Genomic DNA, 27136 nt, shown 5'->3' with positions numbered 1-27136 from the left:
ATTTTTTAGTTAAAAATACAAAGACTCAAATCTGAGGGAAACCTCCGGATTTGCATATTTTACTTGGATTTATAAATATTATATGGATTTCTAAATCAATCAAAATATATAAACCAATAATAGTATGATCTCAAGTTTTCGGATATTCATGCTTCAGTTGCTAAAAACACCAAATAAAAGAGAATGGAAAAATTCGCTATTTAAAAAACATAGATGTGGTCTATATGTTATCTATGAGATGACTTGATTCGCAAGGCAGCTCTTCTGTTTCGGTTATAACCTTCCTGCTTGGTCAAAACATTTAAAAGTAGAATATCCGAAATAGCGAAACAGAGTTCGCTCCATCAATCAAAACAACGTAAATACTGAAATAGTGCTCCAAGAATAATAAAAACGACTAAAATATTATATATCTCAGAGCTGTCATTTGTTAGAACTCCTTCGTTTAGGCTCTACCAGTATCATGTGTCTTTTTCCCCTAGTGGTGTCTGACTTTGAGAGTGTAACAGCCACTGTCTTTAGCTGTCCTCCAGAGTTATCTACCAAATACAAAACCTCTTTGTTCTCTGCTTCTGTTCCTTTGTAATCATTCCACTCGACAGTTTCGAGGCTCGAAATCAAACATTCAGGAACAGAACTCGGTGCCTCCCACTCACTCTGGACTTGTCCAAAACTGCTGTAACATTTCTGAAGATCATTTAGGTAGGGAGTTGGAATAAAGTTTGCTTGACCTTGGAATCTGAGAAAGCGGAGTTTAGGTGCACGTCTGAGTATAAGACGATACAACACTAAAGAACAAGTACAGACTTTAAGAGACACGAGCTCATTGAAGTCCCCTATTGGATAAAAATCCTGATTCACACATAAGGATAGGTGTTTGGCTGAGGTAACACATCCGAGAATATTCTTAGAATCTCCATGTCGAAGCATTATGTTAGCCTTCACCAGGTATGGCATTTTCACTAGTGAGTGGAACCAACCAAACTTGCTAGTAATAGCTAACGACTTTAAACAAGGAGCCTCGATCACAAACCCAACATCAGGTCCTGGAACTGGATTACCATTTCACTACAAGAAAACATCGGTATTCTGACGGACATTCCGACGGAAAATGAAATCCTCGGAATTTCCCGAGGAATTTCCGAGGAAATTCCGAGGAAACCCAAATTCGGAATTTCCCGAGGAAATTCCGAGGAAATATCAATCCGTCGGAATATTCCGAGGAAATTCCGAGGAAAAATGTGTTCCTCGGAAAAGACCGATGAATTTCGAGGAAATAGTATAGGGATTTTACAAAATTCCGAGGAAATTCCGACGAACTAGTGATCGATCGATGCGTTTTTGGACATATACCCATCGATCGATCACATTGTTACGCTTTGGTCCATTTTAGTGATCGATCGATGCGTTTTTGGACATAAATCCATCGATCGATCCGTTTATAAAAAAGCATTCGAGATTTTGAAACCCCAAACACTAGTTCCTCGGAATTTCCTCGGAATATTCCGAGGAAATTCCGAGGAACACTTGATATCCTCGATCGATCGATGGGATAATCTCATCGATCGATCACATTGTTACGCTTTGGTCCATCTTAGTGATTGATCGATGCGTTTTTGGACATAAATCCATCGATCGATCCGTTTATAAAAAAACATTCGAGATTTTGAAACCCCAAACACTAGTTCCTCGGATTCCGAGGAAATTCCGAGGAACACTTGATATCCTCGATCGATCGATGGGATAATCTCATCGATCGATCACATTGTTACGCTTTGGTCCATCTTAGTGATCGATCGATGCGTTTTTGGACATATATCCATCGATCGATCTTTAAAAAAAAATTGACGTTTTGAAACCCCAAACACTAGTTCCTCGGAATTTCCTCAGAATATTCCGAGTGAATTCCGAGGAAACCCTTTTCTTCCTCGGAATTCCGTCGAAATATTCCGAGGAAATTCCGAGGAAATAGGGTTTTTAAACCGAAAACAACGTTTTGCGGTTTGAATAACACCTATATAACCCGTATTAAGTTTCTTACGTTCATTCTGAAGTCAAAAATTTGTTCCTTACCCTATAATAAACACTTTTCCGATTGTATGAACGAAATCCCCACAACATAAGAGAAACACTTATACACTTTAATGAACGGTAAAGGGAATACTTACAATTCGTTTTGAAATTTGTTATTTCATGGTTTATGCTCATCTATACAAAGAATCCTCAATGGTATGCATTACAATTGTATAAGAAATGAAATACGGCAAAAAAAATTGATGTTTTGAAACCCCAAACACTAGTTCCTCGGTATTTCCTCGGAATATTCCGAGGAGATTCCGAGGAACAATATAAATTAATAGAAATACATGCACATGATATTCTTTTTTCTCGAATTAATGAAAATATTCCGAGGAAATTCCGACGGATATTTAAGTGGCCGTCGGAATTTCCTCGGAATATTTTCATTTAACCGGGCAAACAAGCCGCCAAATATTTCGCGAAAATTGAAATTGAAAATATTGAGGAAATTCTGACGGAAAATACCTGTCGGACCCAAGGTTTTATAAACTCGAAACTCATCTTCTTCCCCATTTCTCTCTTCTTCCTCTCCGGCGATCTCTCTCTCCTTCCGGCGTTCTCCACCTTCTCTCGCGACGATCTCTCCGGCGAATCCTTTCCATTCTCTTTCAAATCATGTAAGGACCATATCTCACTCTCTTAGGTCCTATTTGTTAGGTTTTTAAGTAGATTTGATGATTTTAGAAGGTTTTTGATAGATTTTTGTTAGGGTGATTGGGTAGGATTGTGATTTGTTGTGTAATAGGTTTAGAATTGTGATTTGGTTGTGTTGAATTGATTTAGAACTTTTTTTATAAATTGTTCATTATTTTTGTATTTACAAAACGTTTTTTCTATATAAATTCGATTTTACAAAACGTTTTTTGTATATAAATTCGATTTTTGGATTTATAAAAGATGATTTCATATTTATAAAAATATTTATATTTATTAATACTAATTTTGTATTTATAAAACATTTTTTTGATTTATAAACACTATTTTTTTATTTTTGTATTTATAAAAACTATTTTTAAATATACAAACCGTTCTTTGTATATAAATTCGTTTTTTGGATTTATAAAAGATGATTTCACATTTTGAAATTAATTTTGTATTTATAAAATGTTTTTTTTGATTTATAAACACTATTTTATTATTTTTTGTATTTATAAAATCTATTTTGTATTCATAAAAAGATGATTTCATATCTATAAAAATATTTATATTTATAAAATTAATTTTGTATTTATAAAACATTTTTTGATTTATAAACACTATTTTATTTTTTTATATTTATAAAAACTATTTTGTATTTATAAAAAGATGATTTCATATTTATTAAAACTAATTTTGTATTTATAAAACATTTTTTTTATTTATAAAAACTATTTTATTATTTTTTGTATTTTAAATATGTTTTCTATTTCAATTTTAATTTTATATTTTCGAATTTCAATTTAAAAAAATAAATTTATAATTTTTTTTTTTAATTTCGGAAATATTCCGAGGAAATTTATCTCTCGGAATATTCCGACGACATCTTCCTCGGAATATTCCGAGGAATTTCCGACGAACTTGTGGTCCTCGGAAATTCCGAGGAAATAGGGTTTTCTCGGAATTCCGTCGGAAATTTCCGAGGAATTTCCGAGAAAATATGAATTTCCGAGGAGTTATTTCCGAGGATTTTTTTCGTCGGTATGTCGTCGGAATAGTGTTATTCCGACGACATACCGACGATTTTTTCCCTCAGTATGCCGCTGTTTTCTTGTAGTAGTGTTTATAAAAACATCATCGACCGTTAATCTTTGCAATGAAGGAACCATGATTTTGAAAGTTTTCACATTGTCATGGCTCCATCGAGCCACTTTTAGGTCTTCAAGAACACGACGACCAGATAGAAGCCGATGAACGGTTTCATCGCTAGGGAACTCCACAAATTCAAGAGACAAACTCTTGAGTGACGGGAAGCAAATATTCAAAGGAACATCAACTATGAAGGCTTGATGAAGGCTTAAAGTCGCAATGGTTTTACATGTATACAAGCTCCTAGGCAACCGTATGGGCCTGAAACATGGTCTACACCGGAAAACCAGAAGATCGCGCACACCACGAGAAACTGCAATACCAACCCATGTTTCAATATCGGTAGGAGGACAGTTTTGACTAATATATAGATGCATAGTTTCTAGCGCATGAGCGTCACGTAGTAGCAAAAACTTGTCGATAAAACGTGAAGCCCTCCAGTACTCACACTCAATATGTGGATCCAAATACACAAGATTTGGGACGTGTTTCCAAAGTGAACACCAACGTTTTGACAAAAGGTTTGTGGACACTGAAACTATCGATTGAACAAAAGAGAGTATCTTAAAGATCAAGTCATCTGGTAAGATACTCAACCTATCCATCGCTAAACCTAACACCCCTTCAATAAGTTTTCGTTAATTTTGTTGCCGATAGTGAAAAAGGTTAAGGCTTCTTGCTTTTTCTCTAAGTCGAAAACCCTAGTAATGATGAGAACGCGCACAATCAAACTAAACTCTTTTTTTTTTAACCACATAAATTTTATTAGATTGTAAAAGGCTGATACAAGAAATTAATTAGCCAAACAGGAGGCAAATGATAAAATAGAGCAGAAACACTTTGATGAATAGCATTTTAAGCAATAGCATCAGCCGCCTAATTCTTTTCCCTATTTACAAAGTCCAGTGAGCATTCCGGAAAAAGTTGTAACCAATGACGTATATCACATAGCAAATTCCCCAATTCCACATGGTCTTTAACTTGATTAATAGCTGTACACAGCTCTTGGTTATCTCCTTCAAACCACACTCTTCGCAAACCACGAACCCAAACTTGTTGAAGAGCTATAAGAAAACTTAAAGCTTCCCCTTCTAAAGATGTCTGCATCTTTTGTACTTGAACACTTCCCGCACCCAAGAATCTTCCTAAATCATCTCTTAAAATCCAACCAACCCCATCCATTGTATCTTCAGAGGCAGAATTATAATCAAAATTACACTTAAGCCAACCTATTGGTGGAGGTTCCCATTTTGAAGATTTCACAATTTGTTGTTGTGGTCCAGATTTAGGGAGAACAACATTCCTATACCATTCAGTATTTGCATCGATAGCCCGTCGAAGATCTTCTATAGGATGAAGGTTTCTCTTCTGGAAAATGAATTCGTTTCTTGACTTCCATAATAGCCATAGGATCCAAAACACCAGTTGTCTTATGCTTTCATTCGCATGTAAGGACTCCATGGATCCAAATAAGGCCTGTAAATTATCTTTCACATTAAGAGTAAACACATGAGATGGTAAAATACCTGAACATCTCCACATCGCCATTGCATGAGGACACATGAACCAAATATAACACAATCAAACTAAACTTAACTGATCGTTTTTCCCATTATTCTTTTCCCATTATTCTTTTCCCATTATTCTTTAGAAGAGATAATAACTGAAAATAAAATAAAGCTATAACCGTTACCGTACACCACGGCGTTATGACTTTTTTTTCACTGAATTTTTGCATGACGTTTATAACTAGCACAAACTTTAGATGTGGACAACGTTAATCCAAAAAATACCCAAAGAATTTTTAAAATTTTCATTATAAACTATGTGTTTTCCTGCACCATATGCATGGTGGATTTTTTATTTAAAAAAATAAAAATAAATGATATTTAAAAATAAAATTTTGTTAATTTTTAGATTTTATTATTTGTTTACCAATATTTAAATTTAATTTTTTGATATAATTAAACGAAAAAATTATGATAAAATTAATAATATTTTTGTATATTTTAAATTTATACTATGAATAGATATGTATATTTTTAAAATTATATTCTTGAATAGATTTTTTATCTATATTTGGTTACAATATATCAAATCAAATTGTATATAATTAAGAGAAAAATTGGATATGACAAAAAAGAGAAAATCTGGTTAGGTATATAACTATCCAAATGTAAAACTAAATAGCATCTCTACAATTTGTAGATATTAAAAATAATTAATGGTATTGCAATTTCAAATTATATTTTAAAAAGATGAGATAATTTTTGAAGAAAATTTTAGTGATAAAAATTTTATAATTATAAAAGATAAAATTACATAATATTTCAAAAATTGTAAATATTGCTATACTCTATTTGTACTATTATATTATTTAATATTATATGAATGTATGAGATATTATCATATTCTAAAAAAATTACCAAAAATATAAATCAAATGTAAATATTCATATTACATTTAGCTTCATGCCACGTCATTATTTTCACTAAGTCATGTCATATTTTTCTATTGATAACACATGACAATTTAAAAAAAAAAAATCATTTATCAAATAATGTTTATGATACCCAAAGAAAAAAAAAATGGAAATCCCGAGCAGTTTGTGACCCGGAAGTCCCGGAACCATCGTCTCCAATCTTACATTGCTTAGCGTGGTCCATCTTGGCTCCATCACTTGTTAAGTAAAGAAGCCGGTGCTTGAAGGTTTTGTTGCATTTCTTCTTGCTCGCAATTAATCAGTTTGCTGATTTCTACCTCCCAGCCAGCTTATTCTTTAACTTTCAATATGGTTTGATCTTTTGAGATTTTTATGCCACCTACTGGTGGGTTGTTTGTAGAATACCTGGGAAACAATTTGTCGTTCTTTTTCTAATCTGAAGTTTTTGAGTTAGAAATAGAAAATTCATGATTTTCTTTTCCTGATTAAAAGATAAGACTCTGGACTAAATCATCAGAAACAACACATTGTGTTAAGAGTGTTAGTGGCACTGAGACTTAGGGCCTGACTGGTTCAACCGCAGCGGTTGCGGTTGCGGCTGCGGGAGTTTGCGGATGCGGGTGGTTGCGGTTTCTAGCGGTTTTAAGAGATTTATACGACTGGTTCTGCGGTTAGAAATTGGTGCGTTTGCAGGATACTTATGACTGGTTAACTACCAAACGCAACAGCGGTTAAATAATAAATTAACAATATTTACATTTTATATCATTATAAAATATCAAAAATAATAATATTATAATAAATATAAAATTTATATTTAGAAAGTTATAGTTTAAACTTTTTAAAAATTATAGAAAATATTTTCATTTTAAAGTTTTATAATATTAATTTTCATTTTAAAGTTTTATAATATTAATTAAAATATAATAGATATATTTTAGTATTTTTATAATTCTAATTTAAATTTTTATTGAATATTTTTATTTTTGTATTTAAATTGTTTTAGAAAAAAAAATTATCCTCCCGCAACCGCCCGCAACCGCAAACGCTAGCTGGAACCAGCTTTTGAATTTATGAGGTTTAGAGCGATTTGGAGCGATTTGGAGCGGTTTGAGCGATTGTTGCAAAACGCCAACAACCGCTACCAACCGCAAAAGCTGCGTTTGCGGGTGGTAGCGGGAAAACCAGTCATACCCTTAATACAAGATGGGACAACAGTAAACTAGACTAAACGCAGTAGTTTAGGGATAAGTGTGTAGAAAACAAGCTGATAAAAGACGCGTGCATGTACCATATGGACCCTGCAAAACTGACCGTATATACCACCTTTCTCTGGTCAAGTTAATGATAAGCAAGGATCTTCTGATAGAACGGTTAAATATGATCCAAGTAAACTAAAAATAGGATTCTGCCATTAGTTTCTTAGTTTCTGAAATTATTTACAATGTCATGCCATTGTTTTTTTTATTTTAATTTAAAATATATAAAAATTAGTATTAACTACCAATCAAATATTGCTATTTACTTAAATGAATATATATCGATACCATTAAAACAATATCCTCTTTTGAGATCTCCATAATATAAAACAAAACCCTTAAACCCTTATAACTGTGCCGTTAGGATATTTATAACTACAAAATATTTTTTTTCCAAAGCTATTCGAGATATTCATTAAGCATGTTTAAGGGTTTACTGCCCATTTAAAATTATATAATCATTATGCCCATTTATTCATACTTTATGACATTAGTTTACAACAGTGTTTTTAAAACCGGACCGGAAGCTGAACCGGAAATATTTTGGGTCACGGTTCAATATGGTTCGACCGGGTCAAACCTGGTTCAATAATATGGTTTAATTTTTTTTTAGTATTTAAATATAAAAGTAATATTAGTAAACATGATGCATAGTTAAAATATTAATCAATTTTGAACATAAAATATTATAAATATAAATTAGTTTCTTGTTTATATGGATGCTTTATAGATTTTTGATAGTTTTAGTGGTTTTTATTGGTTTAATAAATTTGAAATATAATCCGGCTATGTGGCCGGTTCTTGGTCGAACCAATTACTAGACCAACCCGGCTATATAACCGGTTCATGGTCGAATCCGGTCCAACCATCGGGTCGGTCCGGTTTTAAAAACACTGGTTTACAACAATATAACTTCATGTTTATCTACGTAGACATATTTAGAAAAGCACACAACCTTATATATACACACACACATAATAAGGTCTCCATTAAGTCATATTTCAACTCTATATATTTGACACCCGGTATATAAATTCTCTTCAGATATATACAAACACAATAAGGTATTGATTTGTACAAACATGATACATTGTAAAAAAATAAACTTGTATAGAATTGTTAACCTAGGTACTATCAAAATAAATATAGAAAACTATTCTTTAAACATTATATGTAATTATATTAAACTAAATTAATTTCAAGCTTTTTAAAAACAATATTATAATCATTGAACTAAATTAAAAGGTCAAAATCATTCAAAGGTCAATCATAGAATTTAAATCTCAAATATTAAATAGTTTAAAATATTAATTACATTAAATCTATTTTACAAAAAAAAATACAATTACTAGAATTTTTTAACTAATTAGGTTAAAAATTAATAAAACACATAGTAATACTATTAACAATTGTTTTGACCTACACACACAATAAAATGAAACCAAAACATCTCAGTCTAAACGATAAACTCGATAATTTGTATAAAATCCGGTTTATATTAAATAAAAATAATTGGAAACTATATAATCATTCTTATCGGGGTCTTTTAAATAACATCTCCCGCGCTTTTAAAGCGCGGATCAAAATCTTGTATATTGTTAAATTTAAAGCTTATAATTTTAAAATTAACGTTGAATATATATAGATAACTCTTGAAACTATTTCATTATATCGTTGAATATACCATCCCTTAAACATTATTTGGAACTCAAGTGATTTGCCATGTGTTATGACCATTGAATGAAAAATGATGACAATGATGATATGAGTTGAACTTAATTGTGACATTTACATTTAATGTTGATTATTAGTTTTGATAAGTTTTTTAGAATATGATAATTGATTATATCATCATTAATATAACAACAAATAATATAATAGTAGAATAAAATTATAGTAATACTTTACAATTTTCGAAATATTAATTAATTATATTTTTATAATTTATAATTTTTATAACTAATTTTTTTTTTTCAAATTTTGTGTAGTTTTTTTTTAAAAAAAATTGTAATTTTTTAATCTAATACCATTAATTTTTTTAATATCTACAAACTTTAGAAATATTATTTGTTTTACATTGTGATAATTATATACCTAACGAGAGGTTTAAGACAAGGTTATGCTCTCTCTCCCAACCTCTATGTCATGTGCATGAATGTTCTATCACAATTGGCATCGATTTAGGAAAACTTCTGGTACGTTATCTGAGAATATTTCTCTTAATAAAGCGGATGATTATAATCCGTTGTTGGAGAAGATCAATGCTTCAGTTGCTAAAAACACCAAATAAGAGAATGAGAAAAGTCGTCTTTTAAAAACAGAGATGTGGTTTATATGTTATCTATGATTCGCAAGGCAGCTCTTCTGTTTCTGTTATAACCTTCATGCTTGGTCAAAACATTTAAAAGTAGAACCATTGATCATGGTCAAAACAAAAAAAAAATGAATATTTTTAGAATGTTCATCAGAATTCTGAAAACAGAGTTTGCGCTCCTTCAATCAAAACTTGTAAAACTATGATCAAAACAACCTATGTAAGAAAAAACAACCTATGTACTAATAAACCTCCGAGAATAATAAAAAACGAGTAGAAAATTCTATATCTCTGTCTGAGCCGTCATTTGTTAGAACTACCCGTATCATGCATGTAAGGATGTTAACTACAGGGTTAGGGCCATACCTCTTTTGTTTATTATAAGCTCAGTCCTATTTTAACCCAACCATATTTTAACTCTATTATAATCAAGGGTTAGGGATGGTACCAGGGTTAGCTCATTTAATTGAAAAAAATATTTCATTTATTTTTGTTCTTAAATTTTAAAGATAAAACTAAAAAAATTAAGGTATGATATGATTCTTTCCTCCAATTTGTTGAGCATCAAAATCAAAAGTTTTTCTCCCAAAATCGCAAAATCGAGTTTTTGCTCCACAACTAAGAATAAAGTTTTTCCGTCAAAAAAAAATTGTGGTTTTTTCCGCCAAAACCTAATTTAAGTTTTTCCACCAAAACCACAAAATCAAGTTTTCCCGCCAAAACCGCAAAATCGAGTTTTCCCGCAAAAACCGCAAAACCCGCAAAATCGAGTTTTCCTATCAAAACCGGCAAATCGAGTTTTCCCCCCAAAACTGTAAAATCGCGTTTTCCCGCCGAAACAGCAAAATCAAGTTTTCCTCCGAAACCGGCAAATCGGGTTTTCCCGCCGAAACCGTAAAATCTAGTTTTTCCGCCAAAACCGCAAAATCGAGTTTTTCCGCCAAAACCGCTAAATCGAGTTTTCCCGCCAAAACCACAAAAACGAGTTTTTCCGCCGAAACCGGCAAATCGAGTTTTTCCGCCGAAACCGGCAAATCGAGTTTTCCCGCCGAAAACTACAAAATCGTGTTTTCCCGCCGAAATAGCAAAAACGAGTTTTCCGCCGAAACCGGCAAATCAGGTTTTCCCGCCAAAACTGCAAAATCGAGTTTTTCCGCCGAAACCGCAAAATCGAGTTTTTCCGCCAAAACTAAAACCGAATATCGAGTTTTCCCTACAAAACCGGCAAATTGAGTTTTCCCGCCAAAACCGTGAAATTGAGTTGTACGGGTTTTCCAGAAAAACTTAATTTTACGTTTTCACGGGAAAATTCGATTTTGAGGTTTTGGCGAAAAACTCGATTTTGATTTTTTGGCGGAAAAACTCGATTTCGAAGTTTTGACGAAAAACTCGATTTTGCGTTTTTGGAAGGAAAACTCGATTTTGTTGTTTTAGTTGAAAACTCGATTTTGCGGTTTCGACGGAAAATTTCGTTGTTCAGTTTTTGGTGAGAAAACTCGACTTTAAGTTTTTTTGATGAAAAACATTATTAAATATTGTATAATAGTTGTATGAATCAAAATAAAAGGGTTAGATTTTAAACCCTGGTCCTATTAAGGCCAACCCTATTTAAACCCTGTTTAAAAAATGAGGGTTAGGGTTACAAATGAGTTTGCAGGGTTAGGGCTAACCCTATTAGGCTGAGCCCATATTAACATCCCTACATGTATGTCTCTCCCCTAGTGGCTGAATTTGAAAGTGTACCAGACATTGTCTTTAGCTGTCCTCCAGAGTTATCTACTAAATACAAACCTCTGAGTTCTCTGCTTCTGTTCCTTTGTTATAAATCCAATCGATAGTTTCGATGCTCGATCAAACATTCAGGAACAGAACTCGGTCCCTCCCACTCACTCTGGAAATCCCCATAACATTTCTTAAGATCATTTGCTTGACCTTGGAATCTGAGAACTCGGAGTTTAGGTGCACGTCTGAGTATAAGACGATACCACTCTAAAGAGCATGTACAGACTTTAAGAGAGATGAGTTGACTGAAGTCGCCTATTGGATACGAATCCTGCATGTGACATCATAAGTGAGTGCTAAATAAATATTGATATGAAATCACAAACAAAAATAAATATATATTTTTTTACCATTCGTTGTTTTAAACATAAGGATAGGTTTTTGGCTGAGGTAACACTTCCGAGAAGATTCTTAGAATCTCCATGTCGAAGCTTTATGTTAGCCTTCACCAGGTAGGGCATTTTCACTAGTGAATGGAACCACCCAAACTGGCCAGTAATCGCTAACGACTTTAAATAAGGAGCTTTAATCACAAACCCAACATCATGTCCTGGAACTGGATTTCCATATATAAAAACATCATCGACTGTTAACCTTTGCAATGAAGGAACCATGATTTTGAAAGTTTTCACGTTTTCATTGTTGTCTCGAATCACTTTTAGGTCTTCAAGGACACGGCAACCGGATAGAAGCCGATGAACACTTTCATCGCTAGGGAAGTCGACATATATAAGACTCAAGCTCTTGAGTGACATGAAGCAAATATTCAAAGGAACATCCACAATGACAGCTGAAACTAGGGTTAAAGTCGCAAGGGTTTCACATGTATACAGGATCCTAGGCAACCGTATGGGCTGGTACCAGGTTCTACAGTCGTTGAACAGAAGAACGCGCACACCTCGAGAAACTGCAACACGAAACCATGTTTCAATGTCTATACGAGGACAGTACCGATTAACATATAGACGCATAGTTTCTATAGCATGAGTGTTGTCTCGCAGCAGCCAAACTTGTCAATAAAACCTGAAGCTCTCGAGTACCCGCTGTCGCTATATGGATCGGAATACCTAAGATTTGGGACACGTTTCCAAAGACAATACCAACGTTTTGACAAAAGGCTTGTGGACACTGAAACTTTCGATGGAACTAAAGAGAGTATCTTAAAGATCAAGTCATCTGGCAACAGACTCATCCTATCCATTGCTAACCTAATTAACCCCTTCAAAATCTTCGTTAATTTTGTTGCCGATGATGAAGAATGCAGGTTTAAGGCTTCTTGCTTTTCTCTAGGTCGAAAATCTTATTAGTAATGATGATGAGAACGCACAATCAAACCATAAAAAATCCTAGTTGAAAAAAGAAAGAGAAATAGCCTTCCAGGGTCGGTTAAACAATTTTATGGGCCTACTACACAAACAAGTTTTCCACAATACATGAATTTCTCCAAATGAAAAAAATACATGAAATTTTGCACAATGTTTCTTGACGTCAAATCAGCACAGCACAGCACAACTGTCTCTCAAGAGAACGACACACCTCATTTTTTTTTTTTTTTGTCAACTGATTCATTACTTGAAAGTTACAATGGTCTAAAGCCAGGATATTACATATTGTTGAGACATTATCCTTGTTCTTTTTGCTAACTGATCAACATGATGAACATAGTCTCTAGGAACATGCTTAAAAGTAAAATTGTTCAGTCTAGCTAAAACAAGGACATCTTGAATCACCATTGTTGCTTCATTGAAGATAAGTCTTCTATTTCCTCCTTGCAATGAGATGTCCAAGCTCTTGAACAGCTGTGCACAATCACCTAGAAACTACACATCATAATAGAAAAAAATAAAATTCCAACCAACTTATTACATTTATACACATCATTTAGACATCAGCAAAAGTGAAATCGTATATTCAAAATAATGTGTGGCTTCGTAGACCAAACATTTGTTTTGAGCGATACCATTTTAAATAAATAAAAAATAATAATTTCTCTTTATAGTTTTCGGATTATACATTTTTAAACAAGAATGTTTTTTATAAAAAAAATTCTTGAGATTTTGTTTTAAAATTTGAAATATTGTTTTAATATTTGAAAATTCATTTCAAAATTATTTCAAAATTTTAATATTTATTCATCTATACTATTGAAAGAAAATCATCCTAAAATATCTACTTACAAAAATTGTTATACCATTTCATTAGACTACTAATATTTTGAAGTTATCTTAAATTTAGACTAACAATATATATTACCATATATTTCTATAACAATATTTACGTTAATCAGCAAAAAAAAATATCAGTATTAATAAAATATAATCGTTCCTATTATTTACTCCTACAATTTTGGTATCTAACAAAATAATTTTATAATCTATCAAATTAAATATAAATTTGTCTCTATTATTTAATTAATCATCAATTATCATTTCACATATATATATTTCTACGTCATCTCATGCTCGATCCATGCATAATTATTTTTTCATCGTATCATTAAATAATTTAGGGCTAACCATATAATATTTTAAATACTTTTAACTGAATTATATTATTACTCCTCATGAAATGTGATATAATGTTTCTCTAAATATTTTAAATCGATTTTATAAAGAGTATTTATAATAAAAAATTATGAGTTAAAATAAATTTAAATTTATACTATTAAATTAGTCAAAAATCTGTCAAGTAAATCTTATGTCTCACCACTCAACAAATATAACTCTTATAAAATGCACACAAAATATAATGAGAGTGAGTAGACATGTGCATTCAGATCTTGGGGTCGGGTACAAATTGTTTTTTTTCGGATCTAGATCTTTTAGGTCCTAGACATTTAGACTCAATTAAGTATTTCAAAATTTTCAAATACGTAATAGGTCCATATATTTAAGACCCAAAAAAGATTCGAAATATGTGAAAACTCAAAAATACCCAAAAACTCAAACAAATTCCCAAAAATATTCAAATATCAAACTCCCCCCACCCCCCAAATTTTACCCAAAGCATGACCCACTCAAACCGAGACCCGACCGAGACTCGAACCGAGACCCAACCCAGACTCAAACCGAGATCTGTGGTACCCGGTCGGATCTCGAGTATGGCCCACTTGAGCCGAGACCCGAGATCCAACCCAGACTCAAACCGAGATCTGCAGGTCCAAATAATACCAAATAGGTATTTTACCATGGACCTGGATCTGAACCAAACCTAAATTTTTAAGTCAATTTTAGTTTGATTTTTCGGATCCGGATAATATGTCAGGTCTAAAAATAGTTACATAAAAGTGTACATACAAAAATCTTAAATAAAATAATTCATAAATTATAAAGTTTTAAACATATTCATTTTTTCAATATAATACGACTTTGTAACATAAATATATAATAATTTCAAAATACTGATTCATATTAAACTTTGTTTATATTCGAAAAACTAGTATTTTCGAAGTGCGGGTCAAAACCACATCCTTCAAATCCAAACCTCAAATCTAGATTTTAAAATAAAACAAACATAATCTCATGGCTTGGAAATACCCCTAAGAAGTCATTTATAATTATGATCAGAAGAAGGGGAGGTGAGAGAGACTCCACCGTTCTCCAGCTTGTAACCAAGTATTTCATCATTAATAAACGTTTTCTACCTTTTTTTGGCTGTTTTTTGATCCAACAAGATACACCCGTATCAGATTTCAAGTTTCCAGACATTCAATGCGTCAGTTGCTAAAAACACAAAATACAAGAGATTGAAAAAGTCAGTTATTTAAATACATAGGTTGGGTTTCCGTGTTATCTACGAGATGACTTGATCCGCTAGACAGCTCCTCTGTTTTGGTTATAACCTTCCTGCTTGGATTACCTCTCGATACAAAAAAAACTACAGTATCATAAGAATCGCTAACAATGTTACAAAGTCTTCAAAGCAACATCAGTAAGAAAGTTATTTCAGCATTTCTTAGGATATTTCTTTACTCGTAGCAGTTCAGTGCAAATGGAACATTCTATTCCCACATAAAACTTCATTAGTCGAACACAATTTTGCATGTCTTTCTCTTCCTCGCACTTGGATTCATTATGGGTGTTATTTTCACCGTCCTCAAACACACCCAATGCTTCAGGACATCATACATTCTGGACTAGTGCTCGGCAAGTCCCACCGATCCAATGGACGCATCCACTAGCTAGTTAGAATGTTTCTAAGACTAGAGTGAAAAGGAAAGGCATTATATTAATCGGATCAGTGAGAACCAAAACAAAGAGAACATATACATTCGAGCAGGTGCAAAAGTAACCCACTTGTAGATGTGCATTGCTCCAAGTGTACAAGCTGACATAAGATACTAGGGATAGAGATGCAAATGTGTACAGACTATGATCAAAACATTTAAAAGTAGAATTTTCTTTTAAATGTTCATTAACAGAGTTTGCGCTCCATCATTCAAAACTTTTGAAGTATGATCAAAACAACCTAAGTACTAATAATTCTCCAAGAATAAAAACGAGTAGAATTCTATATCTCTAAACCGTCATTTGTTAAAACTCCTTCGTGTAGGCTCTACCAGCATTTTGAAACAGTCATCGTCTTTAGCAGTCTTCTAGAGTTCTCTCTCAAATACTTCAGCTCTCTCCGCTAGTGGTGGCTGACTATGAGAGTGTAACAGCCACTGTCTTTAGCTGTCCTCCAGAGTTATCTACCAAATACAAAACCTCATTGTCCTCTGCTTCTGTTCCTTTGTAATCAATCCACTCGATAGTTTCGAGGCTCGAAATCAAACATTCAGGAACAGAACTCGGTCGCTCCCACTGAGTCTGGACATCTTCGGAACTGCTGTAACATTTCTTAAGATCATTTATGTATGAAGATGGAAGCAAATTTGCTTGACCTTGGAATCTGAGAACTCGGAGTTTAGGGGCACGGCTGAGTATAAGACGATACCAGTCTAAAGAGCATGTACAGACTTTAAGAGACACGAGTTGACTGAAGTCGCCTATTGGATACGAATCCTGCATGTGGCATCATAAGTAAGTGCTAAATAATTATTGATATGTAATCACAAACAAAAGTAGATATTATTTTTTTTACCATTCGTTGTTTTAAACATAAGGATAGGTGTTTGGCTGAGGTAACACATCCGAGAAGATTCTTAGAATCTCCATGTTGAAGCTTTATGTTAGCCTTCACCAGGTATGGCATTTTCACTAGTGAGTGGAACGAACCAAACTTGCTCGTAATCGCTAAAGACTTTAAACAAGGAGCTTTGATCACAAACCCAGCATCAGGTCCTGGAACTGGATTACCATTTATTAAAACATCCTCGACTGTTAATCTTTGCAACGAAGGAACCATGATTTTGAAAGTTTTCAATATGTCATAGCCCCATCGAACCACTTTTAGGTCTTCAAGGACACGGCAACCAGATAGAAGGCGATGAACGATATCATCATCGCTAAGAAGGAAGTCCACAGATTCAAGTGTCAAACTCTTGAGTGACGGGAAGCAAATATTCAAAGGAACATCAACTATGAAGGTGTGTAGTAGACTTAAAGTCACTAGGGTTTCACATGTATACAAGCTCCTAGGAAACCGTATGGGGCAGTACCAGGTTCTACTATATTGGTAAAACAGAATATCGCGCACACCGCGAGAAACTGCAACACCAACCCATGTTTCAATGTCTGCAGGAGGACAGGACCGATTAACGCATAGATACAAAGTTTGTAGAGCATGAGCGTTGTCTTGTAGTAGCAAAAACTTGTCTATAAAACGTGAAGCTCTCCAGTACTCACTCTCGATATGTGGATCGGAATACCCGAGATTTGGGACGTGTTTCCAGAGTGAACACCAACGTTTTGACAAAAGGCTTGTGGTCACTACAGCTTTCGATGGAAAAAAAGAGAGTATCTTAAAGATCAAGTCATCTGGTAATAGACTCAACCTATCCATTGCTAAACCTAGCCCCTTCAATAAGTTTTCGTTAAATTTTGTTGCGGATGGTGAAAATGGCTAAGGCTTCTCGCTTTTTCTCTAGGTCGAAAACCCTAGTAATGATGAGAACGCACGATCAAACTAAACTTAACTGATGTTTTTCCCATTATTCTTTAGAAGAGATAATAAGTTAATAACTGAAAATAAAATAAAGATATAACCATCACCGTATACCACGGCGTTTATAACTTAGCACAAACTTTAGATGTGAACAACGTTGATCCAAAAATACCCAAAGAATTTTTAAATTGTCATTATAAATACCCAAAGAAAAATAAAACATGGATAAAAATATGTTTAGGGGTAAGTGTGTAGAAAACAAGCTGATAAAGCATTACCATATGAATAAAAATAGAGAAAATTACTAAAATGTATAAAAAAAGTTGGTTTATTACTAAAGTGGTATACATCTTTTAAAAATTACTAGAGTGTTTGGATACCCCTAGTAAATGACAATAAAGGCCTTTGGTTAGTTTTTTTTAATTGAAATTATTTTTAAACATTAAATCCACATCACTAATTAAGTATCCACATCAGTAATAGAAAACAATCAACCATCTCTTTAATTACATAACATTGAAAAAAAAAAACACAACAACACAGCACAACATCGTCGAATAACTAAAGGAACTCTAACCGCCTCTTTTCTGAAATCGTCATCGACATTGTGTTTACTCCGTATTCCTCGAACTAACCCTCTCTCTTGTCTTCTCCGATATCGTCTTCCCCGAAATCGTCGTCTCCAATCGTTTTTACGAAATACTTTTCGCTGTAATCGCCCGAAATCATCTTCTCTGCTGCGTTTTTCGAGTTTGTGGCTGAGTTTTAATTTATGTTGTAGCTGAGTTACTTTTCTTTTACGGCTGGTTTATATATGCAGTTTCGTTTATATATGCAGTTGTGGCTGAGTTACTTTCCGCCAATCTCCGAAAACCTAGCTATAAGAAGTGTGCATTCCGAGGAGAAAAGACAAATACATTAAAAAAAAACACCCAGATCGACAATTGTGGGATGTATTTAATTAAGTTTGTTTGTGATTTCATACCCATATTTGGATAATCTAATTTTTTTTCAGATCTGAGTGAGAGAAAAATGAACAAAAAGAAAATGAAGGAGATGAAAAGAAGTGACAGATTCAGCAGAGACGACACAGAGGAGTTCATTGAAGCTTGGATACATGGACGAATACCGGAATGGTGCAGAAAACCTGTATTTTTGGTTTTCTATGTAAAAAACATAACTCACCCATGTATTGTGTGTTTGATTTATGCAATGTTTACACTACTCAGCCGTGTCATTTACATAACTCATCCATACCTCAAACATACCCTAAAATCAAAAAATGTTTAGATAACTCAGTCGTATCATTTAGATAATTCAGCCGTATCGTTTATATAAATCAGCAATACCTCAAACATACCCTAAAATCGGAAAACTGAATTCAAGTACTTTAAGAAGTTATATTGAAGATCATCTTATCAATATCAAGTGAATATAAATCAACTGAATGTGTATAGTTTCTTAAACTTCAAGTTGAGACTTTAACTTGATCTTGAGATATATGTTCTCTTACAATCACTTATACAATTTTGACTTACAAGACTCTAACTTTAATATTTTCTTAAATATAAACCTCAAATCATAAATTATAGAATTATAAAGTTATAAAAATTTTAAGTTTATCTTTGAACATTAAATCCAATATTTTTATTATTATTTAAAGTTTAAGGTTTAGGTTTAAAGTTTATGTAGTTTTGAGTTAAACTCAAATTTTAATCATTTAAAAAAAATCTTTAATTTAAAGTTCCATTTTAAATTTTGATTTAAACCCGTAACTACATTTTTTAAGTTTAAGCAATTTTTAAAACAAATTGAAAATAACTAAAATTAGAAATTATATTGCTTTTTTCATGACCATTGATTGATTTTAGTCTAAAGGTTCAATATTTTCGATATAAAATTATAATATTTTATAATGTATTAAAATTTAAACTAAAAATATTAAATATAAAGTTATAAAGCTAAATATTTTCAAAATATTATCTCAAACCATATCTATTTCGAACCTTTAACCCTAAACCTTGAACCACATACTTTGAACTATACCATAAAACATTAAACTTCAAACTTTTTTAAAAAATAATTAATCATCTACCTTAAATTCAAACTACAAATGTTAAAACTCTAATATTTTTGTTATTTAAAAATATAATCTTAAATCTTAAATCGAAACCCAAAACACTATATACCAAACCCTAAACTCATTCAGTTATATACCCTAAACTTTAAACTTCATATTTAAACCATACATCAAAAAATCATCATATAATCATAAAATCCAAGTTTTAAAATTTAAAGCTTTATCAAAAATACACTTTAATATAAAATATAATTTTAACCATCAAAATTAAAATATTAACCATTGATTGTTTAAATCTAAGGGCTACAAATCCATCTAGTGCTTATCTTCTAACTTCTTTTTCATTGGTTAGATTTTTTAGTACAATGATTACAATTTTTGACCATTGATTAGTTTTGATCTAATGGTTTAAAATGCATTTTTTCTTCACTTTATCTCTTCTATTTGACGTCTCCTTCTCTTCTTCTCTTTCCTTCGAGAGTTCTTTACAGTTCCAGATCTTCTTCATCTCTCTAACTTTCTGTCTTGTAAACAAGAGAGATTCATACATTATCATTCATTTCTTATGCCTTAGTATATTTGGTTTGTAAATCTTAGAAGTGAGAGAAGAAGAAACATCAAAGAAGAAAAGAAGATTGTCGGAGAAAAAAAAAGTGTTGAAGAAGACTGATCTTCGCCGTCGTCACGGATATTGAGCTCGTTGCCATCTATACTTGCCAACGTCGTCCTTGTTTCTGTTTCTCAGATCCATTTTTGCCGGTCTCCATCTTCACCGTAGTCGCCACTACCACCGCTTGTCACCAAACTGGTCACCTCTCTCTCTTTCAATCTCTCGCGCTCTTTCTCTGTGTTTTAAATTTGTTATTGTTACTGGAAGAAGGTGGATAAGGCAGATGAGCTTGATGGTGGAGGAGATAACAAAACCGTTGTGTGGCTTGAAGACGTCGGAGCTCTCGTGGTAACGAGACTGCGGTGGCGAAGGAAGAAGACAATAATGACCTGACCTCCCGGCTCTCGTGATATGGAAGAAACACGCGGTGGTTTAGTTAGGTTTAGATTTTGTCGACACGACTGCAAGCTTTTTTGTTTCTAGGTTATAGATTCGGGTTGGTTTATAATTAAACTCAGCCGTAAGGTATGCATAACTCAGCTGTAAATGTGCATAATTCAGCCGTAACGTAGCTGAATGGTATAAGCCAGTCGTAATGTTCCTATAACTCAGCCGTTAAGTGTAATATGTTTCGCGACATTTCGTATTTTGGGCGGGAAAAAATCATTCCTTCAACTCTGAACACAATATTAAAACTTTAATATTTTCTTAAATTTAAACCTCAAACCCTAAACTATAGAACTATAAAGTTATAAAAATTATAAAGTTTAACTTTTGAACACAATATTAAAACTTTAATCTTTTCTTAAATTTGAACCTCAAACCCAAAACTATAGAACTATAAAGTTATAAAAATTATAAACTCAGTCGTAACGTATGCATAACTCAGCCATAATTTGATTATAACTTAGCCATAACGTATGCATAAGTCAGTTGTAAAGTATGCATAACTCAGCCGTAACGTATCTGAATGCTATAAGCCAGCCGTCAAGTGTAATTTGTTTCGCGATGTTTCGTATTTTGGACGGGAACAAAATATTTTGGGCGGAAACAAACTCATTCCTCAACTCTGATACAATATTAAAACTTTAATATTTTCTTAAATTTGAACCTCAAACCCTAAACTATATAATTATAAAGTTATAAAAATGATAAAGTTAATCATTTGAAAACAATATTAAAACTTAAATCTTTTCTTAAATTTGAACTTCAAACCCTAAAACTATAAAGTTATAAAAATTATAAACTCAGCCGTAACATATGCATAACTCAGCCGTAACGTAAGGATAATTCAGCCATAACGTATGTATTGGAGACTTAATGTATGAACTAAAGTTATCATATTCAGATGACGCACCATCTGAGTCATCAAACATGTAAACTCAGTTTTCAAATTCATCATCTTCTTCGTCTTCTCTCACTTTCTTATTTTTTTTGTTCAACTCTCTTCTTTTCTTACAATTTACGGGACTTAGCTTCTTCATCTCTCTCTTTGAGTATTTTTTCTTCTGCAAGACGACAAATCCAATGAGAGAGGGAGCAGCAGGATATAGGACCGCCATACATGAAACTGGAGGAGAGGAAGCTTCTTCTTTAACCGATCATCATCGAAAACGACGACGACTGTAGTAGATCTGTCTCAGATTTTCAATTTTAAAAAATCTATGTTTTCAGACCCAGTTGCGGAAACAATAATTACCAGAACCATAAGATCTCAGAGAAAGATAAAGAATAAGTTGAAGAAGATAGATAAAGAAGATGAAGAATGAAGAATAACATAGACCCTTATTTTATTGTTGTAACATTAGTGATGACATGGCAAATCCGAATTGATGACATGGCGGATGACATGGAAAATCGGTTAATCAGCCGCCAAACGAATATATAACTCAGCCTAAATAAATCAGCCCTCATGTACAATGCAAGTCAACCGAAACGTGGATACTATTTCAGTAATTAATCTTTCGCTAATAAATCAGCTGTAATTAGGATGAAAAATCTTAAGTCAGCCATATCGTCAAATAAATCAGCCGTAAAACAAATGATATTCTAGTAATTAATCTTTCGCTAATAAGTCAGCCGTAAATAAGCTGAGTTTACTATTAATCCATCCAATGACGGCTGATTAAATATAACTCAGCCGTATCAACATCTCATAAGTCGGCCGTAAATTCAATAACTCAGCCAGTCGATGTTCATTAACTCAGCCGTGGAAACATAACTCAGCCGTGTCTTAACTACAACTCAGCCAAATTTTACAGAAATCAAACCGCCGATGTATAAGTCAGCCGTAACTTGTGTACGTAAGTCAGCTGTTATCCCATAAATCTACCAGATTTCTGTAATCAGCTGTAACTAACAGCTGATTTATGTTCTTAAGTCAGCCTTTTTCTCTTAAGTCAGCCGCGTTTTTTAATTCAGGCGCAACGTAGCAATAACTCAGCCGTAACGACGTATATAGCTCTTTACGGCCGACTTAATGAAAACACAGAACCGAATTCCTACGTGGCGCCGGGTTTTTTATTACGTGGCATTAAAAAGTAATGACATTTTTGTAAATACGTTTTTTCTCATAACGTAAAAAAAGGGCACGTTTGGTATTTAAAAAATGCCAGTAATAAAAAAAAGATCTGTATGGTTCTAGTCCATTGTCCTAAAATATTGTATATTTGAGTAAACTTCCCATAAAAATATGTGCCATCTTTCTCGGTTCAAGTTAATGATAACTTGATAAGCTTGCGGCATACTTTTAAAGCAAAAGAGGTTTAAGACAAGGTTATGCTCTGTCTCTCTACCTCTATGTCATCTGCATGAATGTTCTATCACAATTGGCATCTGATTTAGGAAACTTGCGGATGAATTATAAACCGTTGTTGGGTAAGATCAAAGCAAAATTGGCACATAGTTGATAGCGTCTATTATCATGAGCATATCAACAAATTAGTACTAAGCTAGAAAGGTTTGAACGTGATTCGTTTCAGGTAATTATAACAAATTTTACAGAGTGATTGACCAAGTACTTCAATCATTGTCGGATGAACCTATATCATGAAGCTGTATTTTTGAGAGCAGCACTCGCTGAAGGCATGTCCCTTACATATACACACACCTATCATAAACCATCCAACTTCACAATGATACAGAGAGTTCAAAAAGATAATGAGAGAACAAGAGTAATGATTGGCTTTGTCAAAGTGGAACAAATGTCAGTTGCAGGAGGCAACTTCCAAGTGCTTCAGCACAAAAAAAGCATCCAAGCAGTTTCAATTTGGATGGCATCGTTAGCGCAACTAATATAGGCGGAAAATTTATTACTCCTGGTTATGCTGTAAAGTTGCCAATCAGGTAAAATCTCATTATGGTAAATTTATTACTCTCATTATTACCTTATCCATAATGAAAAATCAAAATAAATGCTCTTTTATTTACAAAATGCATTCGTTCCTTCTGTTTACTCCTCATACACAAAAAAGTCTATAACAAGAAAGAAAAGAATCAAGACGCATAGTGTTCCAGCCAAATCCTAAATTTTACTATCACCTAAAATCTTTCTCTCTACATGTTGTCTCCTTGTTAACGTGTAACAGTATCAAAACAAATAAAATCATTCTTTCTCCTGACTTCTAACTTGGATTCATATATAAGAGCTTACCTCTTAGATCCCCTCTCCAATTCAAGAACTTCTTCACTTCATCATACAAAACAAAATTGCAGCCGAACCAATACTCCTACACATATTCGAAAGCGCTCCATGGTAGAAGCCAACCCTTCACTCCTATATATCTTCTTCCAACAATCCACCGTGCTACTATACATCGGATTCTCAATCCCAGACTGCATCATGATCCTCCTCCTAACTGTATCCAACGGGTAAGAAGCCAAACCAGCAAAAGTAGTCACACCCTGAGCCAAAACCCATCTCTTCCGCAACGTCAACTCTTTAACTTCGGAGCATCTCCAAAAAACACTCTATAACTTCAAATATATAGTTTTTTGCTCTATAAAAAGGAACTTCAAATATGAAGTTTCACTTTTTAAAACTCTAAATTTAAAGTTTTATCTTTTTATTTGCATTTTGGTTCTTATAATTAATTACACATCACATTTATGATTCATAAATATTTTCTCATTTATCGTTTTAATCTTTAAAATTTTTGTATATCATAAATATTTCAAATTTATTTTTATAAATTGATTTTACACATAAAATTAAATAAAAAATTTAAAAAGAGATTTATAATATTATAAAACTAGAATTAGACAACACGAATATTAAAAAACTTAGTAAAAAAAGTTTTTTTGAAAAGATCCATGAAAACATAATTATTGCACAAAATTAAATATTACAACGACACTAATAGTCTAGTAAATTTTCTTTGGAACTTCTAAAATATTGTTCAAACAAATTTTGTTTAATCGAAAGGGGATCATTACTGAAATAATTTTATGGAATAATATGATATTTTGCTTGTACTTTAATACCTAACTAGACCTTGACCCGCGTGGTGGATTTATTGTGTTCAATGTAAATTTATAAACTATTGATTTTATAAAATGTCCATTTATATTTTTATGTTTTGTAAAATATATTTAGAGTAAAATATATTATATTATAATATAGATGTTTGATAATAATTTTTTATCTGTACGTAATATTATATTTATAATTTTATAACTTGATTCAATTTGATGTAATTGTAATATTCATATATTAACCTACTGATTTTTTTGTTTATTTATTTAAAAATGATTTAATTTTTTACAGTAGGTTTTTATGAATTATTAATTTTATGATATTTGGTTTTCTTGAAAATTGTATTGTAGCATATTAATATATATAATATTTACTATATATTACAGTTTGTGTTTTTATTTTCAGGAAAAAGAAATAACAATTCATTGCAATTAATTAATTTAAATTTTTGATTTTAAGTGAAGTGGCAGATTTGTAAATAAGAAAGAAATGCAATGGCTAAATGTGTAAATAAAAAAAATATTTAATCTGTTATCCGTGTTTCTAAACAATTCTCATTTAATCTGCTATCCAAGTTTCCAAACGATAGAATCTGTAAATGAGAAAGAAATACAATGACTAAATATGTAAATAAAAAAATATTTAATCTGCTATCTTTGTTTCCAAACAACTTTAATTTAATCTATTATCTAAGTTTTCAAACGGTATCAAAAAGTACTTCAGTTTTAATAATATAGATTATGTATTACTATTTAGAATTTTATAGTTTAATGTAAAATTTTATTAATTAATATTACTGTAATATTTTTATATATATATACTAGTGATTTATAAAGTTTTATGAATTTATATTAATCATGACAAATATAAAGATATTTTGAAACTTCATATATAGAATTTTGCAAACTCTAAAATAAAACAGATAGTGTTTTTTTAAAGATGCTCTGAGACAAAACCTCTTTAACCATATCAATGATAGACTCAAGAAGGTTTATTATCGAAAGAAGAGAGGCAAAGAAGTGTTAGACGTAGAAGAGAAGGAGTATTGAAGTGAAGATTAAGAATAAAGAAAGGAAGGGAAAACTTCTATTTGAAGTGGAGTCTTTGCAGTTACGGTTATTGGGTGAAGAGTAGAAGTATAAATAGAAGTGGTAGTTGAGCTGAGCTGATTATGCTTTGATCTTGAATGTATTAGACGTTATGAGTCTTTACTTCACAGTTGTTATGAGACTGGTGATTTGTACTTAGTTCGTTATGAGAGCTTGAGTACTTCCCACAATCAAAGTTGTATCTCTCTTTTGATTCAATAAGAAGTACAATATTATTCAGTTATATAGATCGAGAGTCTATCATTGGTGCGGTGAGCGAGGATCGAAACCACCGCGAAGTGACGGAATGGTGGAAACGTGTAACGGAGGGGATCGAGAGAAGACGATACCCACAGATGCATCGAAATCGATGGATATCCATCAGATTCAAGATGAGTTGGAGCTGGCCAAGCACAACTATGAGAAGTTAGCTCAGAGTGATCAAGTGACGACGAAGAAGCTCGATTCGGTGGAGAAGAAGATTGAAACGATGGCGATCGAATCTACTTCAAGATTCGAGGCAATCGAGAAGCAGATGAACCATATCACCGACGTCTTGACTCGATTGGAGGATTCAGCGATATTCAATCAGTGACCGGGGAAGGAGATTGCTTCAACGTCGGAACCTCAAATCGATCAGGTACCGATTCCTATCTCTGAAATGGAAAGATCTCCAACACAGTTAGGTTATCGGGGAATCCATGGTACTCTTGCAAATCGCGATAAGATGTTGAGAAGGATTGAAATGCTTGAGTTCTCTGCTCCTTTGCCTTTCGATTGGATCTCGCGTGTTGAAAGATTTTTTTAGATTTGGGAACTACAACGAGGATGAGAAGCTGAATCTAGTCTCTCTGAGTCTAGAAGGACCAGTTCTACAGTGGTTCAACGGCGAAGTTATCAGTGATCCTTTTGTGAGTTGGGAGCAGTTCACCAAGCAGATGTTAGACAGGTTTGGCGGTCCCATTGACAATGATCCAGCAGCGAGGCTATTCTGTTTGACGCAAGAGGGTGATATTGTCGACTATGTGAACGAATTTGAGGCTTTGAGAAACCAAGTTACAGGGATTGATGAGAATAATCTGATCAAGGTGTTCTTCAACGGTCTTAAATCTGAAATGAAGGAGGTTATCCGCATGAAGGAACTTGTGAGTTTGACAGACCACAAGCTGGCGGTTTT

At 32.8% G+C, this 27136-nt stretch overlaps 1 protein-coding gene and 2 pseudogenes across 1 annotated transcript; all 3 read right to left on the bottom strand.

Annotated features, from left to right (window-relative positions):
- Positions 1–122: 122 nt before the first annotated feature.
- On the bottom strand, positions 123–5592 carry LOC106429190 (putative FBD-associated F-box protein At5g56440). Its single transcript, XM_013869925.2, is given in 2 exon segments — positions 123–1089; positions 3858–5592. Coding segments are annotated over 2 exon segments (1278 nt in total). The 5' UTR covers positions 4470–5592; the 3' UTR covers positions 123–423.
- Positions 5593–11579: 5987 nt separating this feature from the next.
- On the bottom strand, positions 11580–13162 carry LOC106429155 (annotated as a pseudogene).
- A 3116-nt stretch (positions 13163–16278) lies between these two features.
- LOC106429186 lies at positions 16279–19343 on the bottom strand (annotated as a pseudogene).
- Between the last annotated feature and the right edge of the window lie 7793 nt (positions 19344–27136).

This window comes from Brassica napus, chromosome C2, assembly GCF_020379485.1.
Source record: "Brassica napus cultivar Da-Ae chromosome C2, Da-Ae, whole genome shotgun sequence".
Taxonomy (NCBI): Eukaryota; Viridiplantae; Streptophyta; class Magnoliopsida; order Brassicales; family Brassicaceae; genus Brassica; species Brassica napus.
Note: the sequence above shows the minus strand (reverse complement) of the source record. Positions and strands in the feature narration are given on the sequence as shown.